This window comes from Scardinius erythrophthalmus (genome assembly GCF_964197995.2).
Source record: "Scardinius erythrophthalmus genome assembly, chromosome: 7".
Taxonomy (NCBI): domain Eukaryota; kingdom Metazoa; phylum Chordata; class Actinopteri; order Cypriniformes; family Leuciscidae; genus Scardinius; species Scardinius erythrophthalmus.
In genome coordinates, this window is record NC_138227.1 from 9,672,742 (window position 1) to 9,695,390 (window position 22,649).

Genomic DNA, 22,649 nt, shown 5'->3' on the forward strand with positions numbered 1-22,649 from the left:
TTGTCGATTCAGAATCATGATCTCAGTTTAAAAACAAACAAAATATGCAAATTTATTTTCTAACATAACCAACAACTTCAGATTTACCAAGCAAATTGGTTGGTTACTCCACCCAGAGAATATTTTGTATTGCTCAGAGGTTGTTCTTTTATAGCTCAACAAACATAACGGAGTTCATAATTATGTTTCATTTAAGTACTAAGGTTGTGTCAGATGATTCTTGACCAAATAGTACGATTTTAGAGCTAAAAAATAAATGTCAATAGCAGCTCAGAAATAAATAACAGCTCCGATCATTTGGTGAATTTGATGAGAAACATCTGAGTTCATACTGACATCTTGCTAAATCTGAATCTCTGTTGAAACCCTACAGGAGATGCATGTGAGAAACTGAGAGTCTTTATTTGCTCTCGATTTAATCTCATTGCTTTCTAGGAGCAGCAGTCGAGATATTACGAAGATCTCATGTGATGTTTTTCTCTGCTTGGGTAGTTAAGATGCCATATGAGGACCAGCATCAAAGACTCCACATGACCATCGATATCTACTCAAGAGTTAAAGGAGATGTGCTTTAGTTCAGGTTAATATTATTACTAGAGCTCGTCGGAGGCATTGGGAGATGGACGACTTCCTCTGGTAATGAGAATAGAGTTTGTTAAGGTGAAGTCGGGCTTGTATGAATCGGTTAGTGTTGTAGGCCTCTGGGTGGGGTCAAGGTCAACATGTGGAGCGAGTGAGTCATCAATCAATGTGATCCCCTCGCCCTCCGCATGTTTGTCATCAATCACACTGATGGACCCGTGTGTGTGTGTGTGTGTGTGTGTGTGTGTGTGTGTGTGTGTGTGTGTGTTGGGAGGGGGGGTCAGAGGTAATTGTTAATTAGTGACTAAACCATGTAGAACAACAGATGCCAGACCATGAGACAAAAAGCCAATTGATGTTTCTTTCACTTTGTGTGTGTGTGTGAGAGAGAGAGATCTTCCATGCCCTCAGGAGAGGAACCTGATCTTGATGTTTTTGTCTAAAAAAATCCTAGTGCTCTGCAAACCATCATTACACATAGACACACACACACTTATCTAGCTATTTAAATTGAGACTTCCCATTGACTTCTGTTTTTCTTAAAGGGATAGTTCACCTGAAAATGATCTCATCATCATATCACACCAAATTATTAATTTTTTTGTGGGGAAAACAATTGTTCATCTTTTCCATACAGAGAAAACAACTTAAAAAAAAAAAATTTAATCGTCCATATGTTCTTTTGGGGACTTAAATTTCAGTCTGTTCCTCAAAGTTCTGTTCATCAAATAATCCTTTAAAAAAATATATCACGGTTTCCACTAAAATATGAAGCGGCAACAATTGTTTTTAATATTGATAATAATAGTAAATTTTTCTTTAGTTTACTAAAAAGAAAGGTTTTGTACGACTTACTTTATCAGTTAGTGTTTCTGGTGGCTGAAATTTTGTCAGTCAAAAGTAGTCGATCTCCGAATGCAACGTCATGAACTGACTCCATATGAGGAAATGTCATGAACTTTGGGAATTTGAAATCATGTAATTTCAATGAAAAGCATGATAACTTCGATAAAAAATTATCCGTGAATTTATATGGAAACAAGCTTTAGGAGCTTTCCATCTTTACTCCCCTCATGTTACGTTGCATTCGGAGATCGACTACTTTTGACTGACAAAATTTCAGCCACCGGAAACACTAACTGATAAAGTGAGTCGAACAAAACCTTTCTTTTTAGTAAACTCTGTGTACACAAACAATGTTCTCAATGCTGGAGTTCATGTGTAGAGCCCCTTGTGATACTTCAAGCAAAGTTTCATGTTGTGTCGAGCCTTCTTAGTGTTTTAAAAATAGCGATTTTGATGCTATCATAGTCGTGCCCCAAGCACTCCCATTCAAAAGGCAGTTTGACTGAAAACGAAAATACAGTCAAACTTAAAAGTGCCGTTTCCATTCTAACTATGCTTTTACACAAATGTTTGACTCGGGTATATTAACAAAAATAGCCTAGGTTGCAATCTGGCGAGAGTTACCCTTTAACATGAGCGTCTGTGTTGTATAGGATGAAGACTTAGAAATGAGTGACAACAGTTTTAGAGTAGATTAAAGAAAATAACGAGAAGAGAAAAGATGATCAGAACAAGACGAGACATTCACGATGTTGTTTAATAAAAGTGTAAGTGTGTGTGTGTTTGAGTATTTTGAGGAGTGATTTTCAGTCCACCCACTGATGCAGTCCGTCTCTCATCGTGACTCGTCTGTCTCTCAGCGTCTCACTAATGGAAAGACGTTGATTTTAGGGGTCAGAAATGTAATTATAAGCTGCTCTTCGTCCTGCAGAAGTCAGAAAATGCTGGAATGTGTGTTGGAAACCAGAAGACGCTTTTCTTTGTCCCCTTATCTCAGAGCGTCTTGTTATGTAGTGTGCGTTTGGATGTCTGAAAAGGTTTTTCTCTACAGAAAAGCTCATTCAGTTCAGTGAAGATTAAGTTCAGTAGGAAGAGCGCATGAGAGATGATTTCCTCTTCCTTTGGCGTCTCCTGCATCTCTGGATCAATCTTAAACTGAGATTAGAGTCTGAGATTGATGGTGATAATCTGTTTCCTTCATTAGGATTAGCAGAGGAACATCTAAGAGCCTTAGGAGATCCTTGTGGCATTTATTTTTTTCCTTCCAGTTTCTGTTTTATTTGTCCTAGAAGGTTTCTAGCAACATTTTAACCTTGTAAAGTCTGTTGTATTATATTTGATACATGGACTTCTCTAAACTCTTTGCTGAATCTGTTGCACACAATCTACTGCATGCCTTCTGTCGTCTGATTGATAGTTTATACGTTCTTATCAAGTAAAAAGCATTCTAGAAATGTCCACTTTTGGGTCATGGTTCATGTGTCTTTTTGCTGTAAAATCTGATTTTGTAAATGTAAGAATAACTTTTATATTGTAATTAATATTATATATATATATATATATATATATAGAATCATGTTCAAATGTGAACTAACAAATATAATACATTATAGGCTTTTGAGGAATGTTTTATTTGAACATCTTTCAATCATCATTGTATTGCATTGCATTAAATGTTTTGCTCCTCAAAATAAAATTACAGAGCTTTGATGATACAATTTAAGCATTTAAATATCATCTTACTAAGACATATTATTGGGAGATATAGAGTAACCACTGATATGCAGTTTATGCATGTAAAATCAGAATTTAATTTTACTTTTTAACCATATAAATTACAACATCTGCATCAAATTGCATATTTTTGGGCCTCTGAATAAAGTTTAGGTGTTTTTTCCTCATCTCCATATTCTCACTATATCATAATACTACAGTATATGATCCATAAAAGCCTAACATTTCAAATATAATTATCAGCAAACAAACAAAAAGCATATATAACGTTTTTTTAAAGATTTTTTTCTCTAAAGGTTCAATAAACTCTTTCATTTTTAAACAATTGGATTTGTATGTCATATGTCAGGCTTTACAAGGGTAAGTATGCATGAATGATTCGCTGTGTTCGTATTATATGTAATATTGTTTAATATTGTAAATAAAAAAATAAATTGCATTAATGACTGAAATAAGTTATTTAGGGGCCGTTTACACAACACAGTTTTCAACTAAAAATGGAAAACTTTTTATGCGTTTTGGCCGTTCATTTATTTTACACGACATTTTGGGGTCCTGAAAATGCAAACAAAATGAAAACAGGCTTCAAAGAAAACAATACCGTTATCATCTCTGTGTAGACTACAAAAACGTGAATTTTGTGAAAACCGCAACGTCATGCGCATGCATATTACATGTTCAGTCAATAGACGCGTAGTCCTTGTGAACAAAGATCATTATGAAAGCGCTGTCGTCTACGTGAAAAATGCAAAGGAAAAACGTTTCCATTTTTAGTTTATCGTTGTCATGTAAACACCTTAAAATACATGACTTTTGGGTGGCTGGAACTCATTTATTTGACTTTTATGAAATTTATCTGTTTGCATTCCCATTCATGGCTACTTTTGAATGGTTATTAATGCAAAAAAAATTTCATATGTTTTAGTTAGCACATCTACCAGCAGGAGATAACAGGATCATGCTAACCAGCCAAACCTTGACCTCATGTTCCCATTGTTTCTGTTTGGTCTCTGGAGTCGGGTGGAAGTTTATAGTAGTGTGCTGGAGTCTAAGGCATCTTTCATCCTCCCAGTTTTCATCCATATGTAAACAGACATCTAAACACTGAGCGATGTGCACGCGCATGTTTGCACATAAATGAGTGATAAGGACGATGAAAAACAGTGATGTTTTTCAGGCAGGGAGGAGTAGGAGGAGATTATTTAAACATCACGCATTCTTTATTTATGATGTCAAAACATGTTTTACTCAGATATATGGATGGGAGAATTAAAGGTGACTGGTGCATGCTGGGAAAACACCCAGAATTCCTCATTCATCATCCTCTGGTCTGTCTCTCGCTCTCTTGACTTCACCTCCCTTTCCTGGCTTTTCTCTCCATCATAAATGCATCACTGTTTCGTGCGTGACGGCTTTTCATGTTCCTTCTTTGCCTGCTTATATACTTTATAATCATTTCATGATCTAATCATTTAATAATGACTCATAATAATGTGATTCATACACGTTATCTGGGTAACAGTAATTACTCAGAGTTAACGTCATCCTGTATCTCTCTTCTCTCGTAGTGTGTAAGGTGGGCTACTACAGGTCTCTTTCTTCAGACGGTGGTTGTCGTAAATGTCCACTGCACAGTTACTCCATGAAAGAAGGAGACACTTCCTGTGATTGTGACCAGGGATATTACAGATCGGAGACAGATCCGGCTGCCATGCCTTGCACACGTGAGTTGAATGCAAACATACGCACCAGTTTGAAGTGGGTGTAACATGTTTTTGGAAACTGCTATGATGGTGATTTACATGGACCTTGGAGTACAAAATGGGTTTTTGAGTGAATATTAAAAATTTATTTTATTGGGTCAAGTGGTAAAGTTTCCATTTAATAAACATCTTTATTAATAAAACAATTATAAATATATTTGGTTACACTTTATTTTAAGATGTCATTGTTACAGTGTAATTATATATTTAAGTACTGAGTAATATTAAGCAACTACATGTACTTACTATAGGGTTAGGGTAGGATTAGGGTTTGGTTCGTTGAGGGTTAGTTGCATGTAATTATGCATAATTTACTGTTATTAGTTTACTACGGTAAGTACATGTAACATATGTAACAAGGACACTGTAAAATAAAGTGTTACCATATTTTTTTTTTTTAAAACAGATGTTCCCTCTTGAACAATTTATAGCTGCATAATGTCATTTCATTTCAAAATTTAATTTGAATTAATTACAAATTAGCTTTAAAATGAAAAAGGAGCTGAAACATATTGTCTGAAAAATGTAAATATAAAGAAATAACTAATTGAAAGCAAAATGTCTAATGTATGTTGTGCATGGGCATGTGATTATTTCTGTTTACATCCTTTCATGTGCAGCAGATGTTCCTCACATCAAATAAATTAATTTAAATGAGACTGTATCAGTCTCACTCTACCAGCTGTCCGTCTGTCCTCTTTCTCTCTTTCTCTCTTTCTCTCTCTTCCATACTAATGACCAGCTCTGTCTCTTTGTGTAACAGACGCTGTTTTTCCTCTCCTTCTGTTTTAGTTTTTTCTCTCATCCTCCTATTCATTGGGGATGAAAAGTTTGAAAGTATACAGAATGGTACACACACACTAATGAAATGTAACTATGAAACAATAATAAGTGTCGCTCATTCAATCAGAATTTACATAATTCGGATTGTTTTACAATAAATATTTACAGTAAAATATGTATATGTAATATGTAAATTCATATATATAAGGCTGCATTAATTTGATCAGAAATACAGTAAAAACAGCAATATTGTGAAAAATTATTACAGATTGAAAATAACATTTTTCTATTGCAATATATTTGATAATGTAATTCATTCTGTGATCAAAGCTGCATTTTCAACTTCATTACTCTTCAGTGTCACATGATCATTCAGAAATGAGCATAATATGCTGATCTGCTGCTCAGGAAACATTTCTAATTATTATCAGAGATGAAAACAGTTGTGCTCCTTAATATTTTTGTGGAAACATACATATGTGCAACAATGTTATTTAAAAATAAACCAATTTTCCAGTATATCTCTAGCTAAATGGAATTGCAGCCTATTTTTATGTGAGGGATATGCACTCAGACTCTAAATCTATCTCTCTCTCTGTGTCTATCGCAGGTCCTCCATCCGCTCCACACAATCTGATATCTAATGTCAATGAGACGTCGGTGCTGTTGGAATGGAGTCCGCCCCTCTCCTCCGGAGGCCGTCAGGATCTCACCTATAACGTGGTGTGTAAGCAGTGTGTGCGAGACACACAGAGATGCGCGCTGTGCGGGGACGACGTGCGATACTCTCCGCAGCGTCTGAGTCTGCGCTCCACGCGGGTGTCCGTTCACCAGCTGCAGGCGCACACCAACTACACCTTCCAGATCTGGGCCGTCAACGGGGTGTCCAAACACAACCCCAGCCTGGAACAGGCCGTGTCCGTCACACTCACCACCAACCAGGCTGGTAAGTGTGTGTGTGTGTGTGTGTGTGTGTGTGTGTGTGTGTGTGTGTGTGTGTGTGTGTGTGTGTGTGTGTGTGTGTGTGTGTGTGTGTGTGTGTGTGTGTCTCCAAACATGCTCAAATTTAATCAGACGTCATGTTTGCATGTGACACACTACTGGCCAAAAGTTTAGAATAATTAATATTTTTTAATGTTTTTAAAATAAGTCTCTTCTGCTCTCAAAGGCTGCATTTATTTGTTCAAAAATACAGTAAAAACAGTAATATTGTGAAATATTATTACAAGTTAATATAACTGTTTTCCACTGTAATATATTTTAAAATGTAATTTATTCCTGTGATGGTAAAGCTGAATTTTCAGCATCATTGCTCCAGTCTTCAGTGTCACTTGATCCTTCAGAATTCAGTATATTATGATGATTTGCTGCTCAAGAAACATTTATGATTATTATCATTGTTTAAAATGGTTCAATATTTTAACATTTCAACATCTGCCCAATATTTTAGTAATCGATCGAAAAGTGAAATTGATCAAAAGTGACAATAAAGACATTTATACTATTGAACTTTCTATTTGGCAAGGAATTTGATTTTGTTTTTGTATACATTATGAAGCCGCAAAAACTGTTTACAACATAAATAATAAGAACCATTCACATTTGAGCACCAATAGTAATTGAGCAAATCAGCTTGATTTGATGCTGAAAATTCAGCTTTGATCACACGAATAAATTACATTTTAAAATATATTCAAATGGAAAATAGTTATTTTAAATTTGAAATAATATTTCACAATATTACTGTTTTTACTGTATTTTAGATCAAATGAATGAAGCCCTGGTGAGCAGAAGAGACTTTTTTTTTTTTTTTTTTCGTTTTAAAAAAAACTTCATTATTTCAAACTTTTGGTAATCTACTATATTTCTCACCTAATCTTCAGAGAAAACATTTCACAAGGTTCAATTTCAATCGCCTAATCACCTACGGAGAACTTCTGCATGACCTTTCTGCTCCATTACAAACACACACATGTAGAGCGTCAAATACACTCTATTTTGATTCATGACTGTGTGTGTGTGTGTGTGTGTAATTGCCGACTTGTGATATGCGGTCTGTGCTCTTGATGGTGTCTTGGGTTTCCATCGGAATAGAGCGTTAGCTGGAGATCCGGAACTTTCTGTGACAACCCAAGCCTGTAAATCAGCCTGAGGGATCGGAGTGTGGAGTGTAGGGTGTAGGGTGTAGGGCGTAGTGTGGAAGGGTGGGGTTTTGTCATGCATTGACGTGCCTTTGGCTACAGAACAGAAGACCTGAATATATGTGTCCTACTTAGACGTGCACTGGGCAGTTGTGTGTGTATATTTACAATAATTAACATATGCTCTTTAACGTAGATGCTACTGACGTGACATTTAATACACAAAACACAATATATTCTAGTGGTGGTGGGAGAAAAAATCGATCCATCGATGCATCGCGATTCTCTCTCCAACGATTCTGGATCGATTCTGAGAATTTCAGAATCGATTCTGAGCTTAGTTTATAACCAGATATGACGCAGAGTTTGCTTTAGAAACACCCGTCTTCTGCTTGCCAACAATTCCCATTCCCCACACACGTACCTTCAGTAAAATAATATTTAATAAAGTTCGGAAAGGTTGAAACGAATTAAAAGGACATTCACAGGCTTCATTGTACATGATGCGCTGTGAGAGACGCGCGCTCTGTTTGATGTTACACTTGAAGTGTGCTGTCTCGCGCGTCGATATTCTCCTTAAAAATGCTCTACGAAGTCATCGTTTATGTGGTTTGGAATGCAGTGGACTTATATATTTAAAATATGAACCTCGCTAACAGAAGGCTGCTTTCAGTTTCAAATGCTGATGCGCGCTTTGTGTTGACTGCTCGCGCATGCGGCTGTGCGACTCCGTGTAAGTGGTTTATACTTGTGCAAAATGAACGTAAACACAGCAAGTTATGTCTTAAGGGATTAAACGGTGAGGACAAACCACTTTACTACTTGTATTTAAAAAGAGATCTGAGCGTGAATGCAGCTAAATAGATATCTAAGATATCTCAGTCTAAAAAGATGTCAAAGTAAAAAACAAAAGTATGATGAAAATAAATCACTCACAGTTCTTGAATGGAAAATGTTCAGATAATCTTAAATACTGAAAGCACTCTTCTGTTTCTTTGTCATTTGTTTCTATGCTTCTCTTTATTATTTGCTATTTATATGGTTTGAAGTTATATTAGTTTAAAATTCTTAAAATAAAACTGTTTTAATGTTTTATTTATTTTATTTGTAATTATAAAAAAAATAGACTACTTAATTACTTATGTAAACTAATGAATTAATGGGGGGGGGGGTAGATAAAGAATCGTTCTGGAATCGGATCGTGACTCCCAGAATCGGAATCGGATCGGATCGTGAGATGACTGAAGATTCACACCTCTAATATATTCCTGCTGTCGTAGTCAGATTTTTTTAAGTTTCATGGAATGGGAAGCTGCGTAAAACCTCCTTAACCATGGTAAAAAATACTGTAACATGCTGTTTGTTGCTTTATAAATCTGATTCACTTTTTAAATCATTCATACGCCTCTAATAAGAGTAAAAACAAACAATTATTTTGTATTACAGATAACTGTTTGCTAACAAACGATACAGCATCACTGCAGCGCATAATGAGACTTTTGTGACAATATATGCAACTTCTGAACAATTGTATTTGTGTTTATTTTGAAGAAACCTTTACAACCAAGTCTGATCAGTTATCAAATATTATTATAAAACTTTGTATGTGAAATTTGTATTTGAGCAATGAAGACGCATATCATATCGCTCATCTGCTGGGTGTTTTAAATTTTATACACAGCAATTCTCAGCTTATGTGTTTCTATAAAACAATATTATAAATAAAAAGTATGTATTATGTAAATTCTGACTCTCCCAGCATGTTCTAAAGGCTTAAACAAATGAGCATATAGTATGATGCTCCTAAATCATTTGTACTGAATCTTAACATAAATCTTAAAGCTTGAGTGTTAATGATGAACGAGCGCAGATTCTCATCTTTCCTTTGACGTTATCTCAGCCAGACACACACACACCCACAACTCCATTACGGCCCATATCTGTCAGAGCAGACGGCATGATGGATGTGTGTTAGAGATGAGTGTGTTAGGTGGTTGAAGGGGGGCGGTGACCCCTGTGTTTTTGGCTGGAGGGGGTCGTCTCCGAGTCCCCCGAGGGACGCCCCTAAATCACGTTTAGTCTGTCGGGCCTGGCAGAGGAAGACGGATCTGTGAGATGGAAGAGGGCCGCTGTCGAGCTGCTGCTACAGCTGGCGGGGGATCCAATTGTTTAACAGTCACACACACGCTAATGCATGAAACTCTAGCTTTAGCACTTGAATTTAGGATGTTAAAAGGTAGGCCAACAATGAATCTGTGCACTTTTTGTACATTTTCTGTGCTGATTGTGGGGGGAAATTGGTCTGGATAGTAGGGCGCTGCATGATTAATCAAAATAAAACTGAAATCGGGTTATGGCTTAGTGCAATTATTAAATCACAAAGACTGTAATCTAATTAAATACATTCACAGCATGTTTCAGAGTGGAGCACATCACTGTGTTCATTTACACGTGCAGATCATCATCATGTGTCTTTAGTGTCTCAGAGCGGCTCGGTTCACAGTAAATGCTGCTCCGCATGAACTCATCTCTGCATTTGCTCTGAGTTTGGGGCGTTTATAATGTGCCAATCATCTTCCCAAACTTTTAATGAGCGCTTATAAACCAGCTGTTGTCAACAAAAGTGAAGCTTTAAGCGCTTCCTGCAGTTTTCCTTCAAAATAAAAGCTTGATGGTTTAACGTTTGAAAATGAAAACTTAATACAGGTAATGAATATTAGTAGTGCAATTTTAATAATATTATATTTTATTTTAATTAAATACTAGATTTTTATTTTATTTTACAGTGAAATATTACAAAAGTAATATTTCTTATTTAGTTTATTATTTTAATAATAACAATATTTAATTATTTATTACATTTTTTTAATTGTTACATTTATTATTTTATAGTCTTATTGATATTTAATCGCACAATTTTTGGCTGAATTGTGCAACCCCTACAACAAGCTTTTTTTTCAGTTTAGATTAAAATGTTTAAATTAGACAATATATGGTAAAATATGTTAAATAGAGATAATAGTTAGATAGCTGAAAGTCATGCTAGTTTGTTTGCATTTTCTTTTCTTTTTTGAAGAAGAAGAAGAAAGTGTGAGTTTGCCCATGTAAAATTGAATGCTCTAGTTTGTTCCTAAGTAGTTTTTAGGAACTAAAACTACTTGAATGATGTAGTTTTAGTGATTGATTGAATGCTCTAGTTTGTTCCTAAGTAGTTTTTATATTTCACACTAGAGTATTATGCACATAGAACATCTAGCACATGTAAAAAAAAGTAATAAAAAGGTAATAAAGTCACCTGAAACGTTGTGAAGACAAAAGATCACGTTTTCTGAAACATTGTGGCCTTAGAGTTAGAAGTTTGTTCAACTCCAAATATGAGCAATAGTAATAGACATGCTTGATTTAACGAACACCCTTAATTAGCCAAAATACACAGAAGGGGATGTGCAGGACTTCGCCAAAGACAGCATTTGGATTCTGTGGAAATATGGCAAGCTTTCTGTGGTTTAGATATCTGGAGTTCTTCTGTTTGGTAGAGGAAAATAATAGATGGAGCTTTTCTTCTTCTTCTTCTTCTTTCTTCACACCCCCCAGTTCTGTTTTCACTTTCTTTTGCTGTTTTTCTCTTTTATTATTGTGTTTTCGACTCTGTGTGATGTGTCTTTGGAAAAGCAGAGAAGTCAATGCACATCTCTGTTGTGTCTGATTCTGTCTGTTTGACTTTCTCACCCTCAACAAAAACAGCTTCGGGGGGAAAAGAGACCAAACAGACAATAGCGGTCTTAACTCCAAATCCGCGGTTTAGAAGAAGAAAAGGTCTCCTTGTCCTCTGGGTTTATCCTTTCTCTCTCTGTTTGTTTCTGATGTGATAGACAGAAAGAAAGACAGATGTCTCAGGAAAACCTGACAAAAGTCAAATTTAGTAAACGTAAACCTTTTATAAAAATATTAACTCCTTCTGTCTCTCTTCAGCTCCCTCTACGGTCATGACTGTTGAGAGTAAGGACATCACCCGCCACACGCTCTCTCTGTTCTGGGACGAACCCGAGAAGCCCAATGGTGTCATACTGGAATATGAGGTTAAATACTACGAGAAGGTGAATTATGGGAAACATCTTCTATTGTATTTTAAAGTTCATCCTGAATTTAAATTTTAGGTGCCCTGTTCCTTTAAGAGACAATATAGCAATCCCCTATGGACACTTGCTGTCTGGATAAACAGGAAGTGAAGTTTTATTGGAGTTAAAATAGCCCTCAAATGCTCTTACCTTCCTCTTGTCTTCCGTTCTCTGTCTCTCTCTTTATTTTTAAATCTCAGGATCAGAATGAGAGGAGTTATCGCATCGTAAAGACGATGTCTCGTAATGCTGATATTAAAGATCTGACCCCGCTGACCTCCTACGTGTTTCACGTGCGCGCTCGCACCGCCGCGGGCTACGGAGAGTTCAGCGCCCCCTTCGAGTTCAGCACCAACACTGGTGGGTGTACAGATCATATTCAACAGTGTGTTTTTGAATGAGTTGGAATGATCTAGAATCAGATATATTTAGACTACTCAAATAAAATGAATAAAAACTATATTCGAAATCTGTTTAATTGCTAGTCACTGGCATTGGAGGCTGACTAAACTGATGAAAAGTAGGAAATATTTTAGGCCTGACATTTAAAAATAAGACACACACTCTTAAAAATAGGCTGCATGATGTGGGAAAAAAAATCAAAAATTATTTCTGATAAAAATTACATTTGCATTTTAGAAAGCTGTTTAAAAAAGGGCTTATTTGTAAGACTACAATTTGGCTAATAATGTTTGTTAATCGCATCTAACATAAAAGTTTGTGTTTTGACAGCCCTAGTTTGATTATATATCAATATTACTATAAAATAATAATACTTCTTCTTATTATTATTATTATTACTTTTATTATTATTACTAAATAAAAAGAATACACAGGATCATGAGCTGCTCAAATGTAAATTACCACAGTTCTGCGCTTAACTCTGAAACATGCAGCGCATGTGTTTATTTAAATAAATCGCAGACTTGTGATTTGATAATTCCTCTAAGCCATATCACGATTTCAGTTTTATTTTGATTAATCGTGCACCACTAGGTTCTTCATAGTGACAAAGGTTCTTTAAACAGTTTTTCATACTGAGAACAGAAAGTTTTTTTTTTGTTTTTTTTTTTAGGTTCTTCCTAGCACTTTTTTGTAGGGCTGTCACTTTACGTTCGAAAATCGATTGCACAATCGATTGGACCAACCAACGCAAGTTTCGAAAACGACAATAGGGAATCGATTTTAACGGTCTTTTCTCGGAGCGCGTCCAGCTCGTCACATTACTGCTACGCCCGCAGCGAACGCGCGTCAGACAGCAACTGCAGGCTCTTACAAACACGCATAACAGCAAATTATCTTTCTGCATAATGCGTCTCTTTTTACTACAAAACTGTGAATTCTGCCGGTATGCAGACAGTCTCATGCATTCAGATACAAATTCGGGCTACGCGTCTACAATCGCCTACGTAGGTGAAATTTGTTTGACATTTCTAATCGTAAACACAGCCATGTTGAAGACTGAGGCAATGTTTTTCATTTATGCTATGGCAGTCCACTCTGCTTATTGTTTTTCGAGAATGTTGCACTCCTGTTTGTCATTGTGCACGAAACTTCACACCAATAAATCATCAGGAATATTGCAGACTTGTGCGCGTCTCAAGCGCCCTCTTTACGTTCGTCCTAATGCCTGTTCGTTGTCCGTGGATTTGCCCATATTTTGCATTTAAAATGGAAACGTCTTTAGACATGGAAAATCGATTATACAATCGATTCAATGAACACTTATGTCTCAAAAATCGAACAGGATTTTTTCACCAAAGTGACAGCTCTACTTTTTTGTGTATATGAATGCAGTGTTTGTGTCTCTCTCAGTCACAGCTCCTGTTGTTGGAGGATTCATGAGCTCTGCTGTGCTGCTGCTGCTGGTGGCCGGATGTGTGGTGGTTCTCCTCCTCATCCTCATCATTACCTTCATCATCACCAAAAGGTGACAGAACATCTGCTATTTTTTCTGTACCAATAGACCAGTGTTGATATTGTCAAATAAAACTACAACTATCAAAATTAACTGAAATAAAGCTGCAATAAAATAAAATATGAATTTTAGATAGCATTTTTAATTAAACTTACTGAAACTGAAATAAAAATATTCAAAACAAAACATTGTCATAATAAAAATTACAAAAGCTCATAATATTACTAAAACAAACTAAAATTAATAAATATTATCTAAATAATACTAAAACAACACTGATAGACCTACAGTATAAAAGAATAAATGCTAAATAATTGTGTATATTTTCATCTCAGGAGGAGCAAATACAGTCAAACTAAACAGGCAGAGGAGAAAAACCTGAAGCCAGGTAAGCAAACACCTTTTATTAGTCCACAGCTGGAACAAAAAATGAAAGTTTTCCATTCTCAAACCTTTTTGAAAAAAATAATAATAATAATTGCCAGCAGGGGTGAGAATATATGTGGACCCTTTCACCTACGAAGACCCCAACCAGGCCATCAGGGAGTTCGCTAAGGAAATCAGTACCTCCTGTATCAAGATCGAGAAGGTGATCGGCATCGGTACGTTAACAATCCTTTTATGTCTTTAGCATGTCATCTGTTGATGAGAGATACATGTAAATATGACTCACTGTGACTGCAGGTGAGTTTGGCGAGGTGTGTAGTGGCCGTCTGAAACTTCCTGGAAAGCGTGAGATCTGTGTGGCCATCAAGACGCTGAAGGCGGGGTTCACCGAGCAGCAGAGGCTGGACTTCCTGAGCGAGGCCAGTGTCATTGGCCAGTTTGAACATCCCAATATCATTCACCTGGAGGGCGTGGTCACCAAATGTAAGTCAATGTTGACATCAAGGGCTTTTATTTGTCTTCTGCAGTCATTTTTAATTTGGGATGTCTTCATCAGGTTTGACTTGCCTTAAAGGGATAGTTCACATCATTTACTCACCCTCATGCCATCCCCAATGTATTTGACTTTCTTTCTTCAGATAAACACAAACAAAGATTTTTTTGATAGTAATCAATTTTTGTGAGTCCATATAATGCAAGTGAATGGGTGCCGCTCGATTGACGCTTGGGTTTTTCATATGACTGTAGATCAGAAGTGATGATTTATAGTTCAATTAGTTCAAATATTAGGGCCAGATTTACTAACAGCTTGCTCCAGTGCAAACCCTTAAAAAAGACTAGACATTTCGACATCTTTAGACATTTAGCGCTGGAAAGGTGTGGACACAGTTATTTTGCGGCTGACCTTATTGCATATGCGTTTGTAGGAGTTTCCCTTTTAGACGCAAAATTTATGGGAGGAGAGTATTCAAATGAATCATGCAAGGTGATTTACGAAGGTTTGCGCTAGTCAATTTACTGGTATTTGCGCCATTATTTACCGTCCTAAAAAAGCATGTCTTAAACCAGACACTAACTGGTAGATTGCGTTGGTCATTATGGAAATGATCCGACTGCGTCTGTGTTCTTTCATTTCCTCGTCGTCAGTAGATCACACACAGAACTTTCCATCTGCACTTTTATGGGATTGCACTCTCGTGCTAATTTTCCCTGTTTAATAGGGGTGTAACGATTCATCAGCTACATCGATGTATCGATTTATATTCTTATGATCCAACTACATCGATCTGTGCTCGGCAAGTTGGCCTTCCGGATGACATATATCGATCTAACATCGTTTTAAAAGGCAATGAATCGATTGTATCGATACTAGGAAATAACGCATTGGATTTAAGCACGTCAGACTTTATATGGATGTTTTTTCTTAGCACTTTTAATGATAAAGGCGTTAAACGTTACTCGATTCAGTCTGCCTATCTGTGACAGCAGCAGCGCGACAACAGTCAAGCAGCACAAAGTCTCTCACCTCAGAAAAATGGACTTTCCTGTCCTCAGCCGCTATACTGCAGTAGCGCGCACTCTTCAATTGCACGCGCAAATGTGCCGGCGTGCGCTGTATCACTTCACTAAAGCGCAAAAGAAATACGAGCATGCAACGTCGTAAATTAGTAAGTTACGTTATTGGTACATCATGTGTGTTGCTATTTATCAGGAGCAGTTTCCATGTTTCTTTACCAGTTCTTCTAAGTATTGTGTATCACCCCATGGTAGCCTAATTGTTGTTTGTTTCCATAACAAAATGCCACTTACTGGTTATTTTGTATATTTTTATATGACTGTGGTGGCTCATACCAAGATTGTATTAACAAAAACTAGTTTGGGACTGCTATTTAATAGCTCGCAGTGCCTATTGTTTATCAGTATTTGTCATATTCGTACTATTTTTTTTATGTTAAGTAAAGGGGGCCAGAACTTGTGTGTCAACAATTTTTGTGTAAACAAATGTATTATAATAGGCCTATATAATTCCTAAAAAGGTGGGTCGCGGCTTGATGACCATAGGGAAATGTGGGTCCCATGGCCAAACTATTCAAAACATCATTCAATGTTGTAATAATCGTAATTAATAATCACAATTACAATCACAATTGTTTATTTGTTTGTTTATATCCATAATTAATTGATACCTGATTCCCTTATAAGAATTTTTGGCTAAAAAGTCACTGAATCGATTTCAAGTCACTGAATCGTTTCGGATCGTATCGTTCTAAATGAACCAATATCGTCATTGAATCATATCGACAACCACGAATCACGATACGAATCGAATCGTTGTTAAAACGAATCGTTACACCCCTACTGTTTAGTAATTCTGGCCCTTAGGATTGTTCTTACACACACCTATTGTTTCGCTTCAGAAGATACAAATTTTTCCACTAGGGATTAACGTCATGGATACCATCATCTACCGTTATGGATTAGCTGACCAGTTTTTGGACTTATAAAGAAGTTTTGAGTTCTGAAACTTACAGGATATTTTTATAGTACAATGTCCTCTTATATGTCGAAAGATCAAGGAAATTTTGATTTCTCAATTCTCAATAATGACCCCTTTAAGTAGAATTGTATTTAATGGAAACGTATTTTTGACCATTTGTTACGAGGCAAAAAAGTTACAATCAAGGATAAACAGCATTTAAACACAACATCTGCTCAAGTACTTGAAGTCTGCTATTGGATCATTGATGGTAAACATCATAGTATGCCCCTACATTAACAGAGAGCTTACCACCTTCTGGCTACTTTCTGCCTTAAGAACAAATGGTGCAACCAAATAAAGTACAGAGTTAGTTACAAACTAACTAGTTGTTACTAAGCTTCTAGGTTGTACTTTACGCTCCAATGTAAGAACTTAGGAATGGCTGGTGAAACCCTATCCAGAACACTACATGGTCATAAGTGTGGATATTAAGTAGGCTTAAACCTCCTAAAGAAACCGGCTGGTGATGTCGTTTTCCTTTTGATGTGCTAATGATCATCATGTGTGTTTATGTATGCATGTCCAGCTTATCAGTGTGTTTGCTTGCTGAGCGTGTCCTGACAAAAACTGCTGTGTGATGCACACACACTCACCCTTGTGGTCTCCAGATGGAGTGGGCCGCTCCGAGGGGCTAATGTGAGCTAAAAAGCACAGCAGACTCATTAATCACTTCGTCAGGCCTAAATGTGTTTGGGGGTTAGAGTGTCACCCTATATCTCTAACCTACAGCCACTGCTGTGTGTGTGTGTGTGTGTGTGTGTGTGTGTGTGTGTGTGTGTGTGTGTGTGTGTGTGTGTGTGTGTGTGTGTGTGTGTGTGTGTGTGTGTGTGTGTGTGTGTGTGTGTGTGTGTGTGTGTGTGTGTGTGTGTGTGTGTGTGTGTGTGTGTGTGTGTGTGTGTGTGTGTGAGATAGAGAAAGTTAGCCTTCACACCCTACACATTTGACTTCTTATTCGTCTTGGCTTTCTTTCTACTTTATTTTTCTGTTTACTCACTTTTCTTAAAGTCATTTCATGTTTAGTAAACCAGCACTAGTTTATCCCTAAGAGAATGTAATAAAAAAATAAATAGTTTAATTAAAAGATTATTTTTTGCAATGTCACAAACACAATGTCATAACATAAATTTAGATTAAATATAAATATATTATATTATATATTATATTATTATATTATTTATAAATTGTGTATATGAACATATATAAAAGTTGAATTAAAAGATTTGCAATGTCAGAAACAAAATGTCATTACATATATTGTGATTTTTATATTGTTTTTAAATATATATATATATGTGTGTGTGTGTGTGTGTGTGTGTGTGTGTGTGTGTGTGTGTTTGTATTTATTATAATCAACATATACAAACAAATATATTATAAAATATAAAAAAGTTCAAATATGTTTTAAAAATGTTGTTAATGTTATTTAAAAATATGTTCAAAATATATATTTTAATATAATCATATACACAATTTATATATAATATAATAAATTGATATATATATATATATATATATATATATATACATATTAAAATATATATTTTTAATATTTTATAATATATTTGTTTGTATATGTTGATTATAATAAATACAAACACACACACACACAAATATATATATATATATGTTATTTATTTGTGTATTATGTGTTTATTTCCCACACTCGGCTGTACATGCTGAAAGAAACTTCATGTCTTGAGCAGCAGGCGACATCAAAACCATTGATTTATAATTCCTTAGTAAATTAAATTGGTGGGAGACATTTCTAACAGGTGAATACCTCGTCTTAAGTCTCCTGCTTTGTGTTACAGCAGAGTTAATAGAGTTGAATACTTCATTTGCATAATGTAAATTAGTATGAAGTAAATATAAATATGTAAATAAGGCAATGTGGTATTACTGGGCCTCTCAGTATCTCTCATCAATGATTCAACAGCATTTCTTTGCGACTATTTGACGTATAACTCCTGGTACTCTTTTTTTCCAAATGCAAGTTATCAGTGTTTTTGTTTTTTGAAATTATGAGTAAAATATTTATGTTTTGATGGAGATTCTAACCCTTGTCTTGCAGAGTTCATTGTCAAACATACACATACTTGTAGGCACAACCATACACGCAAAACTTGACAGAGTCAGTAAACACCTCATTAGCATTCTAATAGGGTGGGCGTAAAGGGGCGGGGCTGGGAAACTCAGACAGTGAGTGTGAGGGGTCAGAGGTCACCTGCTCCTCAGGCACTCTGGAAGAGCTGTCAGTCAAACTCGCCTCAAGGTCATCAGAAAGGCCAGCCCAACAAAGATGGCCGACAATGTGTCTGGTCGAGCTTTATTTACCGCACTTCCTCTATAGGAAAGGACCATTGGTGAGTGTCAATCAGCAGGCCTGCTGTCAGTGTGTGTTGGTTCTGTTTGAATTAATGAATTTCATGTTCTGTGCCTAGTGTTTACATCTGGTTGGTTGAAACTGAGTTTTGTGCGATGTATGAGAAGTTTCAAGAAACGGTGTTGCATACGCCCAATGCATCTCTGGCATTCAAAAACTGTCAGTGGGAAAGTTTTAGTGCTTTTTAAATAGATTTACATGTATTCAATTAGCAGTCGCCTTTATTCAAAGCAACTTACAAATAAGGAATACAACAAAATGATTCATCCTAAGAAGGCATTAACATGCTATAATACAAATCTCCACGATTGTTCAGGCTAGATTTGTTTGATTTATATATAAACTTGAATTTATTTAGTTTAATTGTTCTCTTTTTGTCTCTCTTTCATTGCAGGCAAGCCAGTTATGATTATCACTGAGTACATGGAGAACGGCTCACTGGACATGTTTCTCAGAGTAAGATTGTGTTTGTGTGTCTATTCAGTATGTTTCTACATTTAAATTAAAGATATATCTTAAATTCTGCATTCATTTTCAAATTCATTTAACATTTTTTACATTCTCTGGATAAAAAAATATATATATATATTTAGGCTTACATACATACATACATACATACATACATACGGATGGATGGATGGATGGATGGATGGATGGATGGATGGATGGATAGATGGATAGATAGATAGATAGATAGATAGATAGATAGATAGATAGATAGATAGATAGATAGATAGATAGATAGATAGATAGATAGATAGATAGATAGATAGATAGATAGATAGATAGATAGATTGTGTTTCTCCCCATCCTAAATAACTCAAAAGTAATCGCGAGTAGAGCAACTTTGATTCTTGTCAAGGTGTCACTATTTAGGTCTGAAGTGTTGCTTCCTCTTTCAGAAGAATGACGGTCGCTTCACCGTTATCCAGCTGGTGGGCATCCTGAGAGGAATCGCGTCCGGTATGAAATATCTCTCCGACATGAGTTATGTTCACAGGGACCTCGCAGCACGCAACATCCTAGTAAACAGCAACCTGGTGTGCAAAGTCTCGGATTTTGGGATGTCCAGAGTGCTGGAAGATGAACCAGAAGGAGCTTATACTACCAGGGTACGAGTGTTTACATTTATTCATTTACAATGTTACATTTATAGGTAACAACACTAATACTTTACAATAAGGTCCTAATCATTAATGTTAGCTAATGCATTAACTAACAATGAGCAATAAATTATTATTATATTATTTCTTTTATCTTTGTTAAAGTTTAGTTAATAATAACACTGGTTCCAACACAGTTATATGGAATTTCAACCTTCTGGGAATGTCACTTATTCAAATTAATTGATCGGAATTTACTGTTGTATAAAGGCCCGTTCACACCAAGGATGATAACTGTGATGATAATGATAAAGATATAGTTTTATAAATCATTCTAAATATAGAAGAATAGCAGAGTCGACACCAGAACTATAACAATAACGGCACATAGAAACAATATTGTTGGAATCACTTTCAGAACGATTTCATCCAGCTGATGAACGATAAAAACATTGACAGCCAATCAGAATCCATCCTGCTTTAAAGATGGGTGGTGTGGACTCTAGTTATAGTTATGGTGTAAACAGGCTTTAATTCTGTTTAACATGAACATGAACCTGTCAATCACAGGGAGGGAAGATTCCAATCCGCTGGACGGCTCCAGAAGCCATCATGTACAGGAAGTTCACCTCGGCCAGTGACGTGTGGAGTTACGGCATCGTCATGTGGGAAGTGATGTCATATGGCGAACGACCATATTGGGACATGAGCAACCAGGATGTAAGTGGCACTGTACCACAAATCTAATTAATTACGACAGCTTGTCATGCCTTCTGCGCTGGCGTTCCCATGGTACACTTAAAAGAGTATTAATACTTTGCTTTATCGTGCTATTGTGTGCCATGCCAAGTTATACAAACCAACTGAAAGCGGTAGTTCAGAAAGATCAGCCACTCATTTCCTCTCTCCTGTTTCCTAGGTGATAAAGGCAATAGAGGAAGGCTACCGGTTGCCGCCGCCCATGGAGTGCCCGCTGGCTCTGCATCAGCTCATGCTGGAGTGCTGGATGAGGGAACGCGCGGATAGACCCAAATTCAGCCAGATAGTCAACATGCTGGACAAACTCATACGCAATCCTGCCACGCTCAAGAGGACGGCAGGAGACGCCAACAGGTGCACATCAACACTTTTATTCTCGTTGGTACTTTACATTCACTTTTTTTTTTTTTTTTTGCTGTTGTGGGTGTATTTTGGTTCAAATCCTATAATATGTGTTTGGCTTTTGTAGATATTTATTACAAGAAAAAAAATCCCTTATGAACTTTTATTAGGTTTATCTATTCTTCTGGGGATTTATCGACTTATCTTTGTTGTACATTAACTCTAAGGCCTGCAAAATTTAATCTGCCATTGAGGCCCAAAATGTTTCAGAAAGCATTTTAGTTAACTTCTGTTAAATCCCGTCATGAGTAACAGTTAAAAGAGAACCCGGTTAGCAGTATGTAAAATGGGACCACGTTTTTGTAATACATGCATAGCATACATATGTTTGGAAATTAATACTTTTATTCAGCAAGGATGCATTAAATTGATCAAAGGTAACAGTAAAGACATTTTTGTTATAAAAGATTTCTATTTCAAATAAATGCAGGTTTTTTTTTTTTACTTTCTATAAAAAACAATAAATAAAAAAGTAGTTTCCACAAGAAATATTAAGCAGCACAACTGTTTTCAACATTGATTTCTTGAGCAGCAAATCAGCATATTATACTGATTTCTGAAGGATCATGTGACACTGAAGACTGGAGTAATTATGCTGAAAATTCAGCTTTGATCACAGGAATAAATTCTATTTTAAAATATATTCAAATAGAAAAGTAATTTTAAATGTGTAATTATAATTCACACTTTTTTAATAAAACAAAATGCAGCCTTGGTGAGCATAAAAGACTCAAAAAACATTTTAAAAAATCTAACCAACCCTAAACTTGTAACAGTAGTGAACAGTAGTTTGTGTCAGTTTTAACCCTAAAATGAGCTTTTTTTTTGTCATTTGCTTATAAAAATTATGATTTTATTCAGTTCCTTTATAAAGTTTAATCAGGTTTTGCTGTTGGGGCATTTTGGAAATGTAATCTCTATGAGAGTAGCAAAACAAGCAAACACGCATAATGCCACACACACACAAATTCTGGCAAGTTCATTTTCCCTGGAATAAAATATACTATGTAATGTTGTTGCCCTCAGGCCCCACCCATCCATGCTTCACCACGCCCCCTCTGAAGGCTCTGCCCCCTCTTTGGGTTCTGTAGAGGAATGGCTGAAAATCATTGGACTTGACCAATACAGAGAAAACTTCAACACAGCAGGATACTGCAGCTTAGAGAGCGTCATACCCATGAGTCATGAGTG

General features: G+C 36.2%; 1 protein-coding gene across 1 annotated transcript in view; it reads left to right on the forward strand.

Moving 5' to 3' along the window:
• epha4l (eph receptor A4, like) overlaps positions 1-22,649 on the forward strand; it is a 40,619-nt gene that overhangs the window by 16,431 nt on the left and 1,539 nt on the right. The window contains exons 4-16 of the mRNA XM_081371334.1: positions 4,731-4,886; positions 6,319-6,654; positions 11,822-11,946; positions 12,168-12,327; positions 13,783-13,897; positions 14,221-14,273; positions 14,374-14,487; positions 14,570-14,755; positions 19,589-19,650; positions 20,097-20,306; positions 20,868-21,017; positions 21,217-21,410; positions 22,485-22,646. Coding sequence (XP_081227460.1) covers positions 4,731-4,886; positions 6,319-6,654; positions 11,822-11,946; positions 12,168-12,327; positions 13,783-13,897; positions 14,221-14,273; positions 14,374-14,487; positions 14,570-14,755; positions 19,589-19,650; positions 20,097-20,306; positions 20,868-21,017; positions 21,217-21,410; positions 22,485-22,646 — 2,023 coding nt within the window. The remainder of the gene's footprint in view (positions 1-4,730; positions 4,887-6,318; positions 6,655-11,821; positions 11,947-12,167; positions 12,328-13,782; positions 13,898-14,220; positions 14,274-14,373; positions 14,488-14,569; positions 14,756-19,588; positions 19,651-20,096; positions 20,307-20,867; positions 21,018-21,216; positions 21,411-22,484; positions 22,647-22,649) is intronic.